Source organism: Gekko japonicus, unplaced genomic scaffold (assembly GCF_001447785.1).
Source record: "Gekko japonicus isolate JY-2015 unplaced genomic scaffold, Gekko_japonicus_V1.1 scaffold11, whole genome shotgun sequence".
Classification (NCBI taxonomy): Eukaryota; Metazoa; Chordata; class Lepidosauria; order Squamata; family Gekkonidae; genus Gekko; species Gekko japonicus.
Window position 1 is genome coordinate 922,843 of NW_015166418.1, and position 18,921 is coordinate 941,763.

At 43.6% G+C, this 18,921-nt stretch overlaps 1 protein-coding gene across 1 annotated transcript; it reads right to left on the minus strand.

Moving 5' to 3' along the window:
* Positions 1 to 1,280: 1,280 nt before the first annotated feature.
* On the minus strand, positions 1,281 to 17,395 carry MGST2 (microsomal glutathione S-transferase 2). Its single transcript, XM_015411602.1, has 5 exons — positions 17,278 to 17,395; positions 7,951 to 8,050; positions 4,203 to 4,273; positions 3,720 to 3,801; positions 1,281 to 1,742 (listed from the first exon to the last, which is right to left on the minus strand). Exons 1-5 carry the CDS (start codon positions 17,333 to 17,335, stop codon positions 1,610 to 1,612), a joined length of 444 nt encoding a protein of 147 aa, XP_015267088.1. The 5' UTR covers positions 17,336 to 17,395; the 3' UTR covers positions 1,281 to 1,609.
* Positions 17,396 to 18,921: the final 1,526 nt, after the last annotated feature.

Genomic DNA, 18,921 nt, shown 5'->3' on the forward strand with positions numbered 1-18,921 from the left:
TCCTGAAAACAGGGACTGTGGCATCAGTACATGCCCCACACTTTTCACAGTGAACACAGAAGCAAAAAAAGTCATTGAGCTTCTCTGTCATCTCCCCGTCTTCCTTTTGCAATCCCTTTATCCCTTCGTCATCCAAAGGCCCCAGTACTTCTCTGGATTTGGGTAGCCCCTGCTCCCCTGCTGGCTTTCTACCTTCATAACTAGCTAGTGGTTTAAAGGTGTCTAGAGTGATGCAGGGTCCTCAGGTCTGATCCCCAGGTTAAGAGCCGCAGGCCAAGAGCCCTTTGACTCTTGCTAGGGTTGCCAGTCCCCAGGTCCTGGTTTTCGAGGCTTCAGCCTGCTGCCAGCCAGCGGGGAAAACCCTGCTCCCAAACAGCCACATCCCTGTGTGACATCCCCAACATGATGACATCACCCGGAATTGATGTCCTCAGATCGGAGAAGTCGTGTGGAACACTCTGGTTGAGGGCAAAAGTCTATGGTAAATTTGGCCTAAAACCACAGAGTTTTGCCCTCAAACCAGAGCATTGCTGTGCAATGTCACCACTGCAATGACATCACTTTCAGGTGATGTCATTGCATCAGGACATCCTGGAACAGCCCCCAAATTCCCCTGCCGGCGCAGCAAGGGTACCTGGCAACCCGCACTCTTGCCCTTCAGCTCGTGCCTCTGCCTAGGAGGAGCCTTGCAGTTCAGTCCCACAGGCCCCACCTCCCAGAAGCAACGGCAGAGGATAGGCCTGGAATCAGCCCCAGGCATACAATGGTCTGGAATGCCTGAATAGTCTGGAATGCCTGAATACCAAGAGTGCCTGCCTCACCTATGGTTGTGTCTTAATGGGATGGCGGCTGCCTCTGAATTCATATTTTTTTTTCACTGAATGCTCATAGGTAAAATGGGGATTCTAATTTAGATCAAGGAGAGTATCCAGGAGTCACTCTCAGGTAGCATTTATTCCAGATTAACTAGTGTGGAATACAGCAGTATGCTAGTTTAAATTACTGAAATTCTTACTTTAAAAAGAAAATGAAATAGTATCCTTGTAAATTTTCTCATCATTATATACAACACTATTATTACACTCAATGTAAGGGGAAAAGTTTGAACAGGCCTAGGACAACCAAAACTCTCTGATCGATCCGCATGACTCATAATGACTGAGATGCCCCTGGTTGTTCCCTCTTCCCCAAACTCCCCCCTCTCAGCATTCACAGGCATTAGAGACATTCCAAATCAATACAAACATTCTAAATGAAAAGCAAAGATGAAGAGTCCAGGGCATTAGCCAAGTTTAATGAGAGTAGTGTACACTGGACAACTGTTCATATTTTGGCTCCTTGATTCGTAGATGGTTAAAAGTTTTCATTGTCGTGCAGAGGACTGAACAAGAGTCTCAAAATATAAATGCATTTTAAATAGTCTCTGTCAATCTGACGAAATGTTTCAGCATGCATGAAAGTAAACAAAATTTCAGGAAAGTCATACATTTTGCATTGCAAGTGAATGCTAGTGAAGAAATCAGGCTGTTTGCAATTTAACCCATATGGCTTATCTTCCTTTTTGATATCCAAAATAAGCATCTGTCTGATTTATGCATAAGAAGAATCTTTAGATCAGTTTACGCAGTTTCTTTCCTATATTGAAGTCCAAATATTCATCCAGAAAGCTATTCACAATCCCCGTGGTGCCTAAGGCAATCAAGAACATCAAAACTACCAGATTCAAATAAAAGCCTGTTAACCTAAAAGACAAAAATGGAAAAGAAGAAAAGTTAGACACATACACAATAGTATGCTTTCTGCAGCTATAAGAGCTACATGGAAAACCATCTGAGAAATATTTCAAAATAGATCTCATTTCATATTATTTCCCCTCTGCTTTTTAGAATCATATGACTTTACCACTTAAAATCCACATAGCAAATTCACAGCATTGGCAGACCATCACAAATGATTGTAGTAACCTCTACACCAGTTAAAACAAAGTAATTCTCTACACCAGTTAAAACACAGTGATGTAAAGCAGTGCATTTCAAACTTACTCCTTTAGGAAACCTGTCTAAATAAGTGATAGCTTAGCAGACAAGCTACATCATGCAGGGGAGTCCGAAGCATGATATCAGGCATATGCCCAGCTCACGATAAGCTTGAGCCAGACCTCCTGGCAACTTGTAGAAACTGTGTCCTAATATATGATATTCCCTCAAGGCTGCCCATTACAACTGAAGAAAGTTGGCAAACTATCAAGGAACTTCTTCTGCCACTGATGTCTTTACTACTGTCTTTACTACTGAGGAGCTCCCAAGGTACAGTAGAATTCCTTGGAATACAGGCAGCAAGCCATGCATCTAATGGATATAAACACGGCCGAGACTTACCTAAAAGGCCGGATTACTGCGTGGGTAAGGAGGGCTGGAGGAGGTCTTCTCCCCCACCCCTTCGGCCTAACAGCCAGCAGAGGCAGGAAACTGAAGCGACCGTGTTGGCTGGCTCCACACCAGCTTGGGGGGGGGGGGAAGCTGATTGGTGATTTGGCGGGCTGCACAGTGATGATGTGGAGCCTGCCCGGGAGGATTTAAGCTGCACTGCCAGGAAGCGGGGCAGTGCGATTTTCGTTGGATCCCCACCCACATTCCCTGGGTTTAAAAAGTTTCTCTACATTCGTGCTGTCATAGCTGGCAGTTTTTGCGCATCTGGGGTGGATCCTTTTCGGGGAGAAGGGCCTATGTGTCCACCTCCCCCTTTTTGGGGACCCCCTTAAGGGGTCTGGGGGTTTGAGCCAATACGCAGTAGGCCCATCTCGGGGGCTGTGCCAGGCTCACCCCAGGTGTCAAATCGGTACCATGCAGAGGAAGCCGCCCTTGTGATACCAGTAGTATTTGTCACTCCTGGGTTTTTCCCTCAGCAGGCGGGCTGAGGGACGTGGTTATCGGGTGGCAGGCGAGTCGCTCGATTTTCCAGGATCCACCCCCATGCTTCGCCAATGCTCCTTGTTCTGTGATCAATAAAAGCTGTGGCCTGTTTTCTATTCCAAAATTGTTGTGTGGTGTGTTTGTTGTGGACCTCTGCAGGACCTCTCCTTACTAAGCCCTGCGCCAGCAAAAAGCTGTCTTGTACTGAGTAAACTCTAGGATCTAGGTAGTTCCATTAGTTCTGCCTACTGCCCAATCCCAAACTTGTACCTCTAAAAGTTTCAGGTAGCTAATAACAAGGACCATGGGGATTATGGGGTTTAAATTATGGTGGAAAGGTACCAGCTGGATATTAGGAAAACATTTTTTACAGTAAGGGTAGTTCAGCAGTGGAATCGGCTGCCTGGGGGGGGGGGGGGGCTCCCCCCCCCTGTGAGTCTCCAACAGCAGCTGGATGGACACTTGTCAGGGATGCTTTAGGCTGATCCTTCATTGAACAGGCAGTTGGACTAGATGGCCTAGATGGCCCCTTCCAACTCTGTGATTCTATACCTGCTGAATATGTGATCTACCAGACAACAGACAGACAGGTTCTGCTACAACAGTATTGGGATACTCAGTTGTCCTTTATTCTGTTGCTTAACATAGTTACATTTCAGGCTGGGTTTCTTGTGACCAGGCCAACAGTTTCGCAAAGGCTCTCCATTATAGCCCTTTCATGCATCTTTGTAAACATCTAAAGTTTTCATGGCTCTGCATTAACTTTCATCTGGAGCCAACATGAGCAAAACTGGTTATCTTCCTTACCTTCCTTTCACAGACTCTGCATAGCCATGAAAGTATTTGTGACGTGCAAACATATATATCAGGCCACCAATTGCAGCTATTTCTGAGAAAGATCAAAGAAGAGAAAGTCAGCAAAACCATATTAAAGCCTTCATAATACTTAATTGATTATTTGAATTTAAAAAGTGCATAATCTTTAACCAATTATTTCAACTTAATTTATTTAGTAGTTATTTTAATCACTTTCATTCTGCTTCTTCTCCTGGGCCCACAGCAATAAACACAAACTGTTACACCCAAATACTCCAATAAATGTAAGAAGAGTTCATGTCTGTCAAGAGGAGACAATGAGGGAATAAACAGCAAGTAGAATTAACAATGTTCTCTGTTTAAACAGAAAGGTCTTGATAAACACGGAGGAACTGCCAAGGCACAGCAGTAAAATGCAATATGCAACCATATCTTTTAAAACAAAGATTATTTAACAGAAGCTATTGTGACTACCTTGATTGAAAAACCATCCAGCGATCCACAAGGTCACTACGAAGATAGGGTAAAACTCCACACAGTTCTGCCTACAAAATAAACCGATTGGAATATGATCTAAGTAAGCAGGGTGAATATAAGCAAGTGTACACCATTTTAAACAGCAGGTATTTATGCAACAGTAGAGTTAATCTGTTTTGACATTAGTGGCCAAAATCTTCCATTGCAAAGACCACAAAAAGTTGCAATGCTTCCTACTTTCAACAGTCAGAGGAGGTGATGAAAGCCTCAGATTAATACAAGATTTCAATAGGCAACTGTTCTGGGTGATCCCCATCCCCCACAGACTACAGCTCAGAGACCTTCAAGAGCAAGAGAATACCCATGACTCATAGACAGAAGCCTGTAGGAAACGTGCTTCACTTTTGGATACTAAAACAAGTATCAAATTTGCAAGTTAGGGCAAAACTAGACAGGGCAATGGAATCTGTGTATTTATTCATGTATCTGATTGTTCGTTTGCCAAGCAGGAGTTGTGGCTAGGGGGTGTCCTTTTTTTAAACTAAGTATGTGGTGCTGCCAACAAACTTTCATTGTAGGCTCCATCCAAACATCATTGGATGCTGCAGCACCATTGTACTGTAGCGGTAATTCACAATCGGATTGGATTGTCCCACACAGTGCTACCCAAAAACATAAAGCACATAGGGAACACATACTAGCTAAGAAGAAGATGAAGGGACTAGTGGTGAAAAGCAATTCAGGGAAGGCGACAGTTACCAATCTTGGAGAGCGAGGTCTGCAGCAGAAATGAAATGAACAGCATTTCACAGAGAGAAGAAGGCCCACGCACAAGTGGGGTGTATGGGGGATCCAAAACATACCCACCCACTGCCTGCTTGATATAAGGAAAATGTTCCCTGTGGCTATGCTGACGTGATCACCCCAAAGCGGTTAGGTTTCCAGTGATGGACAGAAGGCTTTGATGTGTTTATTTGGAAGAACCTTGATGGGTTTCCCTGAGGTGTAACCTAAAGGTATGAATGTTCCTTGATGACCCAATGATTGCTGGATGGGAAAACTACCAGCTTTGAAGTATTGCTAATTTGCGGCAAATGGGTCAGGAGAGAAAGCAAGGCTGGAGTTGACCAAGGTGAGATCACAGCTTCTTGGGAAACCTATTGTCCTTAATTATGCATCTCCTTAGGGTGGGGGAGGATTGCTGGTTAGTCAGCCAAAATGACTTACCTTCAAAAATAAAAAAAATATTGCCCTGACCTGGATAGCCCAGGCAGGCTTGATCTTGACAGATTTCAGAAGCTAAGCAGAGCCGACCCTGGCAGGTACTCGGAAGGGAGACCTCCAAGGAATACCAGAGCTGGGACACAGAGACAGGTTATCAAGCCATCTCTCTGAAATGTCCTAGCCCCACTAGGGGTCACCAGAAGTCACCATGATTTCCAGGCTCACAAGCACGTACACACACACACACAAAATACTCACAGAAATAGTAAAAAAGAAAAAGAAATATTTTCCCATGCCTGTTTCTGGCTTGTCACTTGGCTGGACTCCATTTTGTGTCACTTTGGGCCAGACAGTGTATATATATTTATTATTTTTGGGGTGATACATGTATGGGGGGTGTTTTTCCTTTCTCTCTGTGTGTGATAAACTGCCCCTCAGAATGCAATTGGTCAGTCCAATTGCAAATGACTACTGATAGCTCACTATCCAGTGATGTATGGATGCAGCTGTAGCTTGTCTTTCTCCCCTCTTTGAACTTGACCAGTTTTGCTTCTCCCAGTTGATGTAAAGCCAGTAAAGGAGGTTTGCCACATTACTACAACAAAAATGGGAGAACCAGCAGAGTAAGCAGAACCATCACATTGACTGAGGAAGACAGCCATTCCAGACAGAAGCCTCGCCTCACCCAGTACTGGACAATCAGATAATTAATTAAGGCCTTCCAGTAATTAATCAACATGCCTTTAGCTAGAAGAGAACCCTGTGAAATTAACATTTCCCAAAGTTATCTTTCCTTTGACTGATCTGATTTGTACTGTTTCGAATTACCCCCCCCGAAGTCACCAATGATGCAGCCTAATATCTGTTTCGGGCAAGTTCCAAAATACCCACCTCCCTACTTGAATACCTCCCCTCTTTTGCCTTTTTTGAAAAAGTACCCAAGGCCATTAATCATTCCAGCCTCATTCCAGTCCAGTCATGTTGCACACCTGAAATCCCAGACTGCCCCCTCCCTTCTTTCCATCTTTTGTTCTTGAACCTGACTGCCTATTCTATAACTGGGTGAAAGAACTGGATCCACACCAAATGCTCCTCTAGATTCATTCCCTGTGTGCAGTTACCGATGCTTCCCATTCTGGGCATATTAAACATCTCTCAGGTTCTCTTTGTCGGCCTGTGTATAAGAAATGCCTTAACAAGATTGCAGCCTGTTAGGCAGATCATGGTGATCTAAATGACAGTCAGAGGTCACATGACTGGACATATTGCATCAGCCTACAGGAGGTGTTTCAGTGACTCAGCATCTCTGTGCTGACTGGATATGTGGACTGACCCATGTGTGTATATAAGTCTGTGCTGTATATACCACTGTATGCCAGTATGGTATCAGGTTGCTTGGCGAAGCAGTTTGTCAGTTGAAACTGTGAATGCTTAGTTATAAGGGCTGTGTATATAATGTAAATAAAAGTGTAAATAGCACCAACCTAAGCTGGTATATGCAAGTTCTATATGACTCTGCAACACTCACTACTGGAACAGGAGATATATCATCAGCCATCATTGACCACAGTACCGACACTCTTCCCTTTTGAATTGTTTGCTGCCCATATCTTTGAATCGCTGACTTATAATTAGAACTCAGAAGAATACAAACAGATACAGCCAGTCTCCTGCTTTACCTCTTCTTGCCTCTGCTAAGGTGAACCAACCATACTGAATGCTTGGAGTTACTGGCTTTTGATATAGACTTCTTGTATTGGGAAGTGTAATTGTGAATACTTGGTATTATTCTAACTGCTTGTGTTGCTAATACTAAATACTTGCATTATTCCCCTCAATAAATTTTATATCCCATTTCACTATATTTTCATTCTCAGTGTTCCTTTCAAGTCTGTAGAGGTGACTCACTGCTTTGTCAAAAGATCCCTTATAACCATTTGTGTGTCACTGCCTGGATTGAGGGGTGTTCCTTTAAGCTAGATACGGACATAGAACCTAAACCAGCAGCTCCTTTAGCACAGAAGAGGAAACAGAAAGTAGCTCCTTATGTTCAGATGACTTCAGAATAGATTTAAAGCTAGGCTATATTCACACTGACAGGAGTATAGTCACATCCTCCAGAACATGCATGATAACCAAAGGTGAGGAAAGCGAAATCCTGCACTACCACCCTTCTTACCTCACTGCACTCTGCTACTTCAAGCACAGTTCTTCCAGTGAGGCTCACTGATAACAAAACACCTTCCTCAAGTTGATCTGATTAGAATTACCCACCCACACCGCATGTCAATAACCAGCATGTCCCCAAATGAAACGGTTTAAAGAAGGGATGTGCAGCAACATAAAGAGGGGACAAGATTCCGCTCCTTCATCTGTGTGCTCTGTTTTCAGCTTATTAAAAAAAGCCCCCTCCAATTTACACAGGAACAGTCAGACCTGTCAATAAATACATAGGGGTCCATCTTGCATTTAGTTTGATCCTTAGATACCTACGTAAGAATGGCCTTTTTAATGCACTTACTGAGCACGGAACGTCCTCTCAAATTCTGGTGGCCCAGAGACAGCTGGTGGCATGATCTTGTGTTTTAGTCTTGACCTTCCCACAAGCCAAGCAAAGTGACCTGCAAGGAAAGGTGAAAGGCCAAGGATTACAAGATGTGCAGTACAGTTACAGTGGCATGATTCCCAACAGAAATGTTATGTTTTAAGCCTTGCATCCAAAATGTTCTTGTCAGCTAGGAGCACTTATCAGAACTTCAAAAGTGCATCATGAATGACACAGACATTTTTTGGAGTGCAACAACTCCACAGTGTTATGAAGATGCTCCATTCAAATCTGACCTGCACTTAAACATATAGCTTTTATTTAAAGGCAGAAAAAAACAAGGGTAATAGAACTGGGAGTTCTGAACAAAGCAGTGTCAATAATAAAAATATGTTGAGTAGCCCCGAATTTTGGGTGAAAAGAGAAGTCTCTTCAGTCTCTGGGCTCTGTCTCACAAACCACAAACAGATCTCACTGGATGTTTGGGCGAGGTCTTTCTTCTTCACAGAATGTGAGGAGCCACTTTTCCTCACAGCCACAGAAGGAGAAAACTCTTCAACATTTCAGAACAAAAGGCCCACGCCGGAAGATGGCCACTCTTCTGCCAGCTATCCTTCTCAAGGCCCCACAGGCTTTTCTTTGCTGGAACTTCTTCCATAGACCCTTAATCCTCCTTGACTGACCATTCTGGCTTAGTGTATGCCAGCTTTTGAGACTGGGTCCCATTACAGCCATGCTTGAATAAGAATTATTCGAAACGCGGCAACAGGCATCCGGATTACGCGTCGGCTTTTTATGGCTCAGAAAATTTGATGAATTGTACTCCAATTTGGACTTTGATATTGCTTCTATGCTGGAGTAGACAAATGGAAAGACTGTGACTTGTTTCTATTATGATTTATTATTGCACTTTGGCCTATTGATTTATATCATACTTGTTATGTTTATTTGATTTATATTATACTTGCTGTTATGCTTATTTGATCATTATATACTTGCTTACTTGCTTGTGTGTTGTTATTTTTTGCCAGTGGTGTTCTTTTTTGTTTCCTGCATTGTACACTGGCTTTCCCCCCCTCTTTTTTTGGCATCCTCCAGGTGGTGGCTGGAAATCGCCTGGGATTACAACTGATCCCCAGGTGATAGGGATCAGTTTGCCTGGAGAAAATGGCCACTTTGGAAGGTGGACTCTATGGCATTATACCCTGCTCGCGACCCCTCCCCAAACCCCACCCTCTTCAGGCTCCACTCCCAAAATCTCCAGGTATTTCCCAGCTGGCAGCCCTAGGAGAAAAGCACCTCAGCTTCTTTTCCTTATCTTGGAGTTTACCCTTTTCCCTGTTCTGTTGCCAAGATAACTGCTCACCCAGCCTCTGTGTGGAAATCACCTCCCTCTAGAGGGAGGTCCCAATATACAAGGGGAAACAGGTCAGAAAACATTCTAACAATACAATATCTTTTAAAGACTTACAGGGGTAATGATAGATTCTACAATGCCCTGTACATAAACTAGCTTTACTGGTGTCTGTATCTTGAACTGGGAAATAGCAACATCCCCCAGTCTTTGTAGCAGTAAAGCCTTTGTGCTCATTCCGTAGGTACCAGAAGTGAAATATCCATGGTGGAACCATCTCTTTGCAAGGTACAGAGATTTTTTTTCTCCTTCTCTCATAATATTACAGCTCAGGATCACGCAACAAAACAAATGGTTAGTAGATCTGGGGAAGATGAAAGATGGCCACTATCTTAAGATTTTTTTAAAAGACAAATAGTACTTAATCACTAAGTTATGGCCCCACCTCCTTTCCAAAAGGCAGTTCCTAAAGGTTCCCATCTATATACTGCCTGACAAGTTTGATTTGAACTGAGGACTCTAAGATGGGGTATATGATAAGGGTATTATGCATACATCATGCCACTTTGCAGCCATCACCATCGGGAGATTCTGTTTTTGCCTAATGGCTCAATACTTATAGGGGGCTATTTTTCAATGATGGTGCAAAGAGACAATCTTTAAAAGGTCTAAGGAGGTATACTAAACAGTCCCCTACCATGTGACTGGTAGCCAACAAAACTAACGGTTTACCACATGGTGATAGACATCAAGTACATGGCTTCCTGGGGCAAGTGCAGCATGATCACTGGCCCTTCACTTCCAGGATGGGGAGTTTCTCCTCCTCCTCCAGGACATTTGTTCAGAATGTACAATGTCGCCTATTTCCTTCACTAAGCTCACCTACTGCTGTGATTCTTCATTTCTTTCCTCCTCCAGCATTTTCTGCTTGGTTTAATCCCTTCCTGTAATGCTTGTTGCTCACACGCAGATGGTTCTGGGACACTGGCAGCTGTACCTCCTGACTGTAGTTTGTTTTGCGAGGTGTGCCAGAGGTCATATTGCCCAACTGTTAACTCTCAGAACATATGCTGAGTGGAAAAGTATATTATAGGTGCTTTGTCACTACCAGCCTTCCAGGAGCAGCCAAGGAAGCAGATAACGGGGTGCTGATCTTCTCTAACACATTCACAGCCTATGATCCTTCCCTAAAATGCAATGTTCCGCAGTAGTCCTACTGGAATCAACAGAAACTGATCTCTGCACAACATAGGCCTCAGAATGTTAAATCCAGTATTATGCTGAGAAAGGCAAATGCTGCCATTTCAGAAGGCAGTTATTTCCCCTCGACTTATGCCCACTGTATTTATTCAGATGTTTGCCAAAGCAAAATACGTTTTATGCAGGGATCGTTTTGTAGAAAAAGAGCTAGGGGAACTCATTAACATATGCCACACCCCCTGACATCACCGGAAGTGTGTCATAAGGCCACACCCCCTGACATCACCAGAAGTGTGTCATAAGGCCACACACCCCGACCCCAACGGTCCCGGCCGCCTCCGCCGGCCTTGCAGCTCCACTGCCAAGCCCCATCAGGGGCCCGGCGGTGGACCTGCAAGGTCGGCGGGAGGGCCAGGAAGGCACGCGAACGCCCTCCCTGGCCCCAGGCAGGCAGGGGTGGGGAGAGGCAGGGAGGAAGCAACTTACCCTCCCTCTTCTCCTGCCTTCTCCTGGCTGAAAGAGGGCCGGAAGCGGGGCGGCCGGAAGCAGGGGGCGGGGCTTCGTCATGTGCCCTGCCCCCGTACCTCACCCGGGGGAACTGTGATCCCCCGCGATCCCCCCCGAAATGACCTCTGGTTTTATGAGTTAAAAACATATAGGTCAACCCAGACTTCTAAATTCAGGTTCACAAAATGACACATTTTATTTAAGTGGAATTGAGTTTCATTTACTTCATCCAGTTTTCTTGAAACGTATGATTCTTAGAATGTTTACATGGATAGCCCCACCAGTGTACTGAATAAAACAAGGAATAAGTCCCTGCATGTAAAAACCTGACTTTATTAAAATACTCTTGTTCTGCTTAAAAAAAAAAATCTGATCCCATCACTCTGGCACAGTATAAATACTAGACATGACCTGATTGATAGTTTAATCTGACAGGTCTGAAGGATGGACTTGGATGGAAGTCTTGCTGCTGCTTTCACTTTTAAACATGGTGCACATGGTATTACCTGAACATACGAAGCTGCCTTACATACCAGTGACCATAGTTAGTTAATTTATATGGATATTTATAAACTGGTTTTCTCCCCAGTGGGGACCCAAAGTGGCTCTCATTGTTGTCCCCATTTTATCCTCACACCTCCCTGTGAAGTAGGTTAAAGTGACTGGCCCACCATGGTCACTCAGCCATCTCCTGTAGCAGAACGGGATTTGAACCTGTATCTCCCGGATCTTAGTCCATCACTAACTGCAACACTACACTGGCTCATTAATACCTTGATTGGCTCCCCATGATCTTAAAGAAAGTATTTTCATTTATCAATAGTGATGTCACAAGCATTTAGTAATTAACTATAAACACTCAGACATCTGTTACACTAGAAACTGATATTCTAGAAATGCTCTTACACTAAAAAGTAGGGGTTAATGCTTACAATTGCATGATTTCTTTGGCACCCATTTTTCTCTCTTCAGTTGATGCCATCTCCTTGCTTCAGAGAAGCATAGAGCTTATTTTGCAATGAAGAGAAGTTGCCAGTTTGGCTTGCCACTATCTCTACATTCCTACCATATGATTTCCAGATGTGGTACAACTGATGCCCAGAAGAGACAAATCCAAAGAAAGGGCTCTCATGCTTTTGCTCATTGTCAACTTTAAAAAATTCAGCCCTCTGGAATTTAAAAATATTCATATCAATGAATCAGTTCAGCCTAATGAGCCAAAAAGCAGACCTGCCAATAATCTTATAACACACTTACGAGCTGGGAATGAATAGCAACTAGCAATTTTTTTACTAATAATACAACTTTAAGTTCCCCTTCTGAATGTATGGAGGCTGTGGTGGTTCAAGCGGTTAAGACGCTGAACTGCCGACCAGACGGTCGGGAGTTGGGCAGTTCGAGACCCGAGTGTGCCGCAAGATGGAGTGAGCTCCCGTCTCTGGTCCCAGCTCCTGCCAACCTAGCAGTTCGAAAGCAAGAAATTGCAAGTAGATAAACAGGTACCACTTCGATGGGAAGGTAACAGCGTTCCGTGCGCCTTGGCATCTAGTCATGCCAGCCACATGACCACAGAAACGTCTTTGGACAGTGCTGGCTCTTCAGCTTGGAAACAGAGATGAGCACCGCATCCCTAGAGTCGGATTCAACTGGCTTTCGAGCAAGGGAAACCTTTACCTCTGAATGTATAATGTTTGTAAACCATTTTCTATTCTGAACTACCTAATTTGTTCTCAGTAAGTTTCTCAGCTCAACCCATGATTTATAAAAGTTTGATAAGGAGTTTAAATACATTTTTAAAAATAGCTAACACTATCTCCATAAAGATATTCAAGCTGAACAAGAACATCAAAGTTGCTTCACTAACTTTGAGTCCAGATTGCACAAGCTGTGATTTGCTGTAGCTTTCCAGTCATTTACTTGCTGTTCCTTGTCCTAGCAGCTTGGACTTTAAATGGGGCAAAGTGCAAGACATATCTGTAGGGAGAACTTTCAACTCTCATCCCCACAATTTCAGATAAGAGAAGTACCATATGAAAACTTTTATCATTTCTCCTGGCTGAAGGCTATTGCCAATGGTTTAAAAAATAATAAAACTGGCTGCTGCAAGGGGCAGGGGAGAAGGAGTTGAGATGATAATTTTCCAGCATTCAACTATAGTTCCTAACTGTTGGGGAAATGAGATGTTCTTTGCTACAATCTGAATGCAATACCGCCACTTAGAATTTGTAGCACATCAGAGAACTGCTTCAAATACATTGGGTCAGATCCAGCCACTTTTCCCACTCAATCTCACCCAATTCCCCCCTCCCCATACTACAGACCGCAACCCACATGGTTTTCATGTATGCAGGTCCCACAAATCCCAGCATAGCCTTTTACATTGGTCACAGGGGACCCCTCCTTCCTTTTTCACCAGAAGAAAAGCTGGTTGGAACCAACCCATTATCTTCTATTTCTTAGCTCTCCTTGGTAAGGTAGGCCAGTATTATTCCCAGGTTGCATATGGAGGGGAAGGGAAAGCTGAGACTGAAAGGGGGCAGTTTGCCTATGACCTGAGAGTTCATCACTCAAGGCGAGATTCAAATGAAGGACTTGTGGTTCAGTCTCTCACTACACATGGGCTGTGGCTGTACTATAGGCAAGGGCACTTTGTGATCTGCTAGGACTTTCTAGTATACCAACAACACAATGCTGCTAGTCACAGTTTGTTTTTCTCATAAGCTTTCTTCCCTTTTTATTCTTCTGTCAGTGACCTTTCACTGAAACCCACCCAGCCCCTCACAGCAAGAGGCTACTATTTGGATACCCTTCGAAAATTCCTCAGAGGCTGCTCTCCTGCATTGGAGTGCTCATCTCCCATTAGACAGGCACACACATTAGACAGGTAGTCCCTCCCCCTTCTGTAAAGGCTCAGAGGCTGTAATTCAAGGAAAGACCCGTCTGTCTGTCTGTGTGAAGTGCCACAAAGTCACAGCCTACCCCAAGAAGAGGCTTTCAAGGCAAGTGAGAAACAGAGGTGGTTTACCATTGCCTTCCTCTGCAGAATCTTCATTGGTGGTCTCCCTTCTAAGTACTGACCATGCTTAGCTTCCAAGACCTGACAAGATCCGGCTATATGATACCGCCTTCTCTCCCCCTCTATCTATATAATGATAAAAAAGTTCTTTGACACTTGAAAATTTGTTCAAACCAACCAACACAATTAATCAATCATCACTTCATTTATTTTGAGTTACCAACATGGAAATGCTAAGACAATGACTGCAAAGCACTGACAATAACCTGGCAGCCATTCCTGGAGTTCACTGCTTATTCATTTGTTCCTAACAGTCCCCTGATGGTCTCCTTCCTCTAAGCCATCTGTTTGTCATGACTGGCCATCGCCTGTAGCTTTACATTATTTTTTCTCCTGGAAAAGAACATTGTTTTGCAGTTCCTAGCTTTGTGAGAGGCCTAATACAATGGTATGCTTGCCATGTCTAAGCTGTACCATAACGACGATGCCTCAAAGAGAGATTTGAGAGTTATCTTTAAGCTATCTGATTTTTTTGGTCCTCCATTGCACAAACGACATTCTGTGGGGGAAGGATACTGGTGCAAAAACAATAATTTAGAAATCAATGCTGTTTATTGTTCCCCTTGAGATCCAGTCTCCACCAGCAGCACCAGAGAATCAGACATTTCTAAGCAAAGATCTTGTTCAGACAACACTCAACTCTGCTCCTCCAGAGTTTGGGAATTTGGAGCACCCCCACAAGCTCAAATACTCCCTCCCCCTCTCCCAGTTTGCAGACATCCTACTGTTGTTTTTTTTATAAAGAATTATTCAATTTCAAAACATTAGTCAATACAGATCTCAAACCTTAGAGACTGACCCCCACCAAACTTTCCCTGGGTCTCCTTATAGCCCAGATTCTTGCTTCAGTCAGGGCAATGAAACACCTTGGATGGAACAGGTACCCTGGTTCTTACAGCATGCTTGAATATTTTCAGTTGTGCTAAAAACCATATTTACATTTCCAGAACAGCTGATCTGAAGGGGGGCGAGTCACAAGGACCAGACATATAATTTTAGTTGGAACTGTCTTCTTCTTGATATGGTGTTAATATTCAGTAATGCTGCACTGGAAACTCATGCAACCTTTGTTCCTCATTGACAGACTGACAGACACCCAATTTAGTATTTACAGCACACAACCTATGAGTGGCTGCTCCTATGAGGGCCTGCTCCAAGTTCCCTCACTTTTGGAGGCCATGTGGGTGGCAAATGGAGACGGAGCTTTTTCTGTGATGGCACCTCATTTATGGTATTATCTAGCCACAGATAATTGTGTGGTGCTAATTTTTCTTTCTTTTAAGTGTCACCATGCAAGTAGAGATTGGTTTTACTTCTTCTTCTATTTTACTTTACTGTGATTTAAGTTTTAGAAGTTTTTTGCCCTGCTTTCTTACTTGGGTTCTGGCATCAAAGTGCTTCAGTTTATCTTTTGGCTTCTGCCCATTCTCTTGAGCCATTTGTTTTCACCTTGTATTCCCTTGTATTCCCCTCACCTTCTTTTGGGACCCCCCTCCCAGGGTTGCCAAGTCCTCCCTGGCCACCAGCAGGGCGGGGGGTGGGGAGGTAGGGATGCCAGTTCCAGATTGGGGAACTCCTGGAGTAGAGCCTGGGGAGGTCAGGGATCTCAAAGGGGCACAATGCCACAGAGTTCGCCCTCCAAAGCATGCATTTTCTTCAGGAGAACTGATCTCTGTAGTCTATAGATGAGCCGTAATTCCAGGGGATCCCCAGGTTCCACCTGGAGGATGACATCCCTACCCCCAAACTTTATTTTTGTGTATATGCTTGATTGCCCGCAAGGCAAACTACAAAGAAATATAACATTTAAAAGGTGAAAAAGCAATACTTAAAAAAAAATTGTGTAGTCATATGGTCACCAACTCCAGGTCGGGCAATTCCTAGATATTTGAGGGTGGGGCCTGGGGAGGGAGCTCAGTAGGGATTGGATGACATAGAGTCTGCCTTCCAAAGCTGCCCTTTCCCCCAGGGGAACAGATTTCTGTTGTCTGGAGATCAGTTCCAGGAGGTCTCCAGGCCCCACCTGAAGGCCGGCAACCTTGCGTCAGAATCAGGACCTTTGTTAAAGTACCACTGCAAAAGGTGCAGTTGAACAATACCTTTTCACTAGGACCAAAACTGAGCACAAACAAGAACCGGGGGGGGGGGGGGGGTTGAAAAAAAAAAAAAAGGATGTTGCAGGGCAGGCTAGAAGAGCCCACTGTGATGTTATTGTCTTCCAGTTCTTCTCAAGACAGTCTTGTTTTGCTACTTAAGACTGGAAATCACCTACACAGGAAGGCTGGAGGTTAGACAAATGTAGTAACTGCTTTATGCTACCCTCCCATTTCAGAGAGGCAGACCTTTGGTTATCATTTCCTACCTCTCCTCTGTTTCTTCCTATTTATTCATACCCCACTTTACTTTTCAAGAGGGGGGGGGGGGCACACCAGTTCTCGTCTCTTCTGAGGGCTGCCAACCTCTAGGTGGGGCCTGAAGATACCACAGAATTCTAACTGATCTCCAGACTGCAGAGATTAGTTCCCCTGGAGAAAAAAATGACAGCTTTGAAAGGTGGTTTCTATGGCATTATAACCCACTGAGGTCCTGCATTTCCCCAACTCTGTCTTCCCCAGGCTCAAATCTCCAGAAATTTCCCAACCTGGAGATAGCAACCCTATGGTGAGGTTGGTGAGACAACAGTGACTGTCCCAAGGTCAGCCAGTGAGTTCCCATGGCATAGTAGGGGTCTAAACCTGGGTCTCTCAGATCCTAATTCAACACCCTAACCCTTACACCACACAAAGAAAATATCTAAGATTTGAAAACAGCTTTTTTCTTTCCGGATGAGCAATATGACAGACCGGGGGGGGGGGGGGGGGGGACGAACACACACACACATAGAAATAAATCTGGCTCAACTACTGTTCAGTCTCTCCCAAAATGAAAGCACTGTGACATATGAGTTTGCAGGCACAATACAACAATTCCAAGCCTGTGCAACCTGACGTAGTTTCCGCTTTAAAAGGGAAAAAGTCCTCTCTGTTCTAACGGCCATCAGATTGAAGAGAAAGCAAATCCCCCCCCCCCTCCCTTTTGTCCTTAAAGAATTACTAGAACTCGAAGGGAAGCCCTTATTTCGGGTTCTCCAGCCTTTCACTCACTCTCTCCCCGCCCATTCTCTTACATTGCTGGCAGGCAGACAGAAGGGATACTGCAGCAAGCCAAATCAAATCACCAGCCATTTTCTCAGCACCTTCTGGTCTTTCTTGCGGCTACAAAACCTGCAACACGTGGAAGAAAGACTTGGGAGGAAAAGGGGTGGAGGACAGGGCGATAGGTAGCGCCGTGTGCGAAGAACGCATCTCGCAAGGAATGCAGCGCCGCAAGTTTTCGTCAAAGAAACGGAGCGCTTCGTTACTCTTTCTCTTTAAGAAGCTTGAAGACGGTTTCCAGCCGTACAACAAACTGAACAGAGCAAACAAATAGGTCAGCAAGCCGGGTGTCGACGCTCAGTTGTCCAGGCGAGTCTTCGTCAAGCTTTAAAGGCATGCACAACCTCATCGTATGCATATTTACTCTGAAGTAAACTCCAGTTTATTAGTAAAGCTGGGATTGCTGCATTTAGATAATCACTATAAATTCCATTCTCTGTTATTCATTATCAGCCTTCCTAAATTGAACGAATTCACTCAAATAGTGGTTGACTTTTCCATCTTTTGCAAACTCGACAGTGTTATTTATTGTGACAGAGATCCACACGTTAATGGTCTGTTGTGAGAGCAGTTGACATGAATATTCACAATCTGTTGAGAAAACTGACCAAAATGTCCAGTTTTGCTCTTCAAAATTTGAATGCAACATTGTGAATTTGACAACTACAAAAAAACAACAGAAAACCTTGAACTTTCATTGATTTTAACATGCATCACAATGAACACAGGCAAAAAGGGAACACAAAATCTCAACTTTCCCATTCCCACTACATATGACCCACATATACATGGATGTGAGTGACCATTTTACTGTAGAATTCAAGAGTCTTAGAGGCCTACCCTGAACAGAATTGTACCCTTCTAAGTGGATGCAGGTCAAGGTCATAGAGGGGTGTGACTCTTATGATCCCATAGTTAGACCTGCTAGCATATCTTTATGAATTGATATTTGCACCCAATATGAAATCTCATAAATTGATGTATGTCTAATACAAAATACCACTGCATATCAACTATGAAACAATTCACTTTTTAAAACATCTACTCATTTCATATTTTTTCTCATCATTTTTTCTTTGTAAATCTCTATTTAATCAAGAAAATCTTAAACTTATTTTTAGGTTATTGTTTCTGAATTTATATATTTTTACATATTTATAAAAAGTATAAGCACCCTACCCTAACTCCAACATCCAATACAGTAAAAAAGTACTTTAAAGGGAATTAACAATAATCATAGTAATAATAAATGGGGAAAATCCCCCAAGTCTGTGCAGTTGTGGTGGGAAGGGAAGAGAGCATCAGATGTTCCTGGCCATATAATATCACAGCCCTTGGGACTCTTCAGAAGTGCATTTCATTCTCCTGTAAAATGTGTGAGGTGGAGATAATACCACCAGTTCCACTCCAATTCCAACATATAGTAGGCAAAATTGTGAATGGATTCTATTCTCAAACAAAGAGTAGAACCGTATATGTCAGTGTGAATGTAGTGGTTAGTGTGGATCTGGGAGACCCAGGCTGACAAGGTATATAATTATTTTATATTATTTTATCTCAGTGATATGAAATTATAATTCTATTCTATTAGTTTCATTTACTTGGTTTTTCATTTT

What these genes read in the sequence shown, in the direction of transcription:
- MGST2 (XM_015411602.1), bottom strand. Translation starts at nt 17,335, where the DNA reads ATGGCTGGTGATTTGATTTGGCTTGCTGCAGTATCCCTTCTGTCTGCC. An exon ending in GAGAGGACGTTCCGTGCTCA is followed by an intron (nt 4,274 to 7,950) that starts GTAAGTGCATTA and finishes TTTATTTTGTAG; the next exon opens with GCAGAACTGTGTGGAGTTTT. An exon ending in TGGATGGTTTTTCAATCAAG is followed by an intron (nt 3,802 to 4,202) that starts GTAGTCACAATA and finishes GATCTTTCTCAG; the next exon opens with AAATAGCTGCAATTGGTGGC.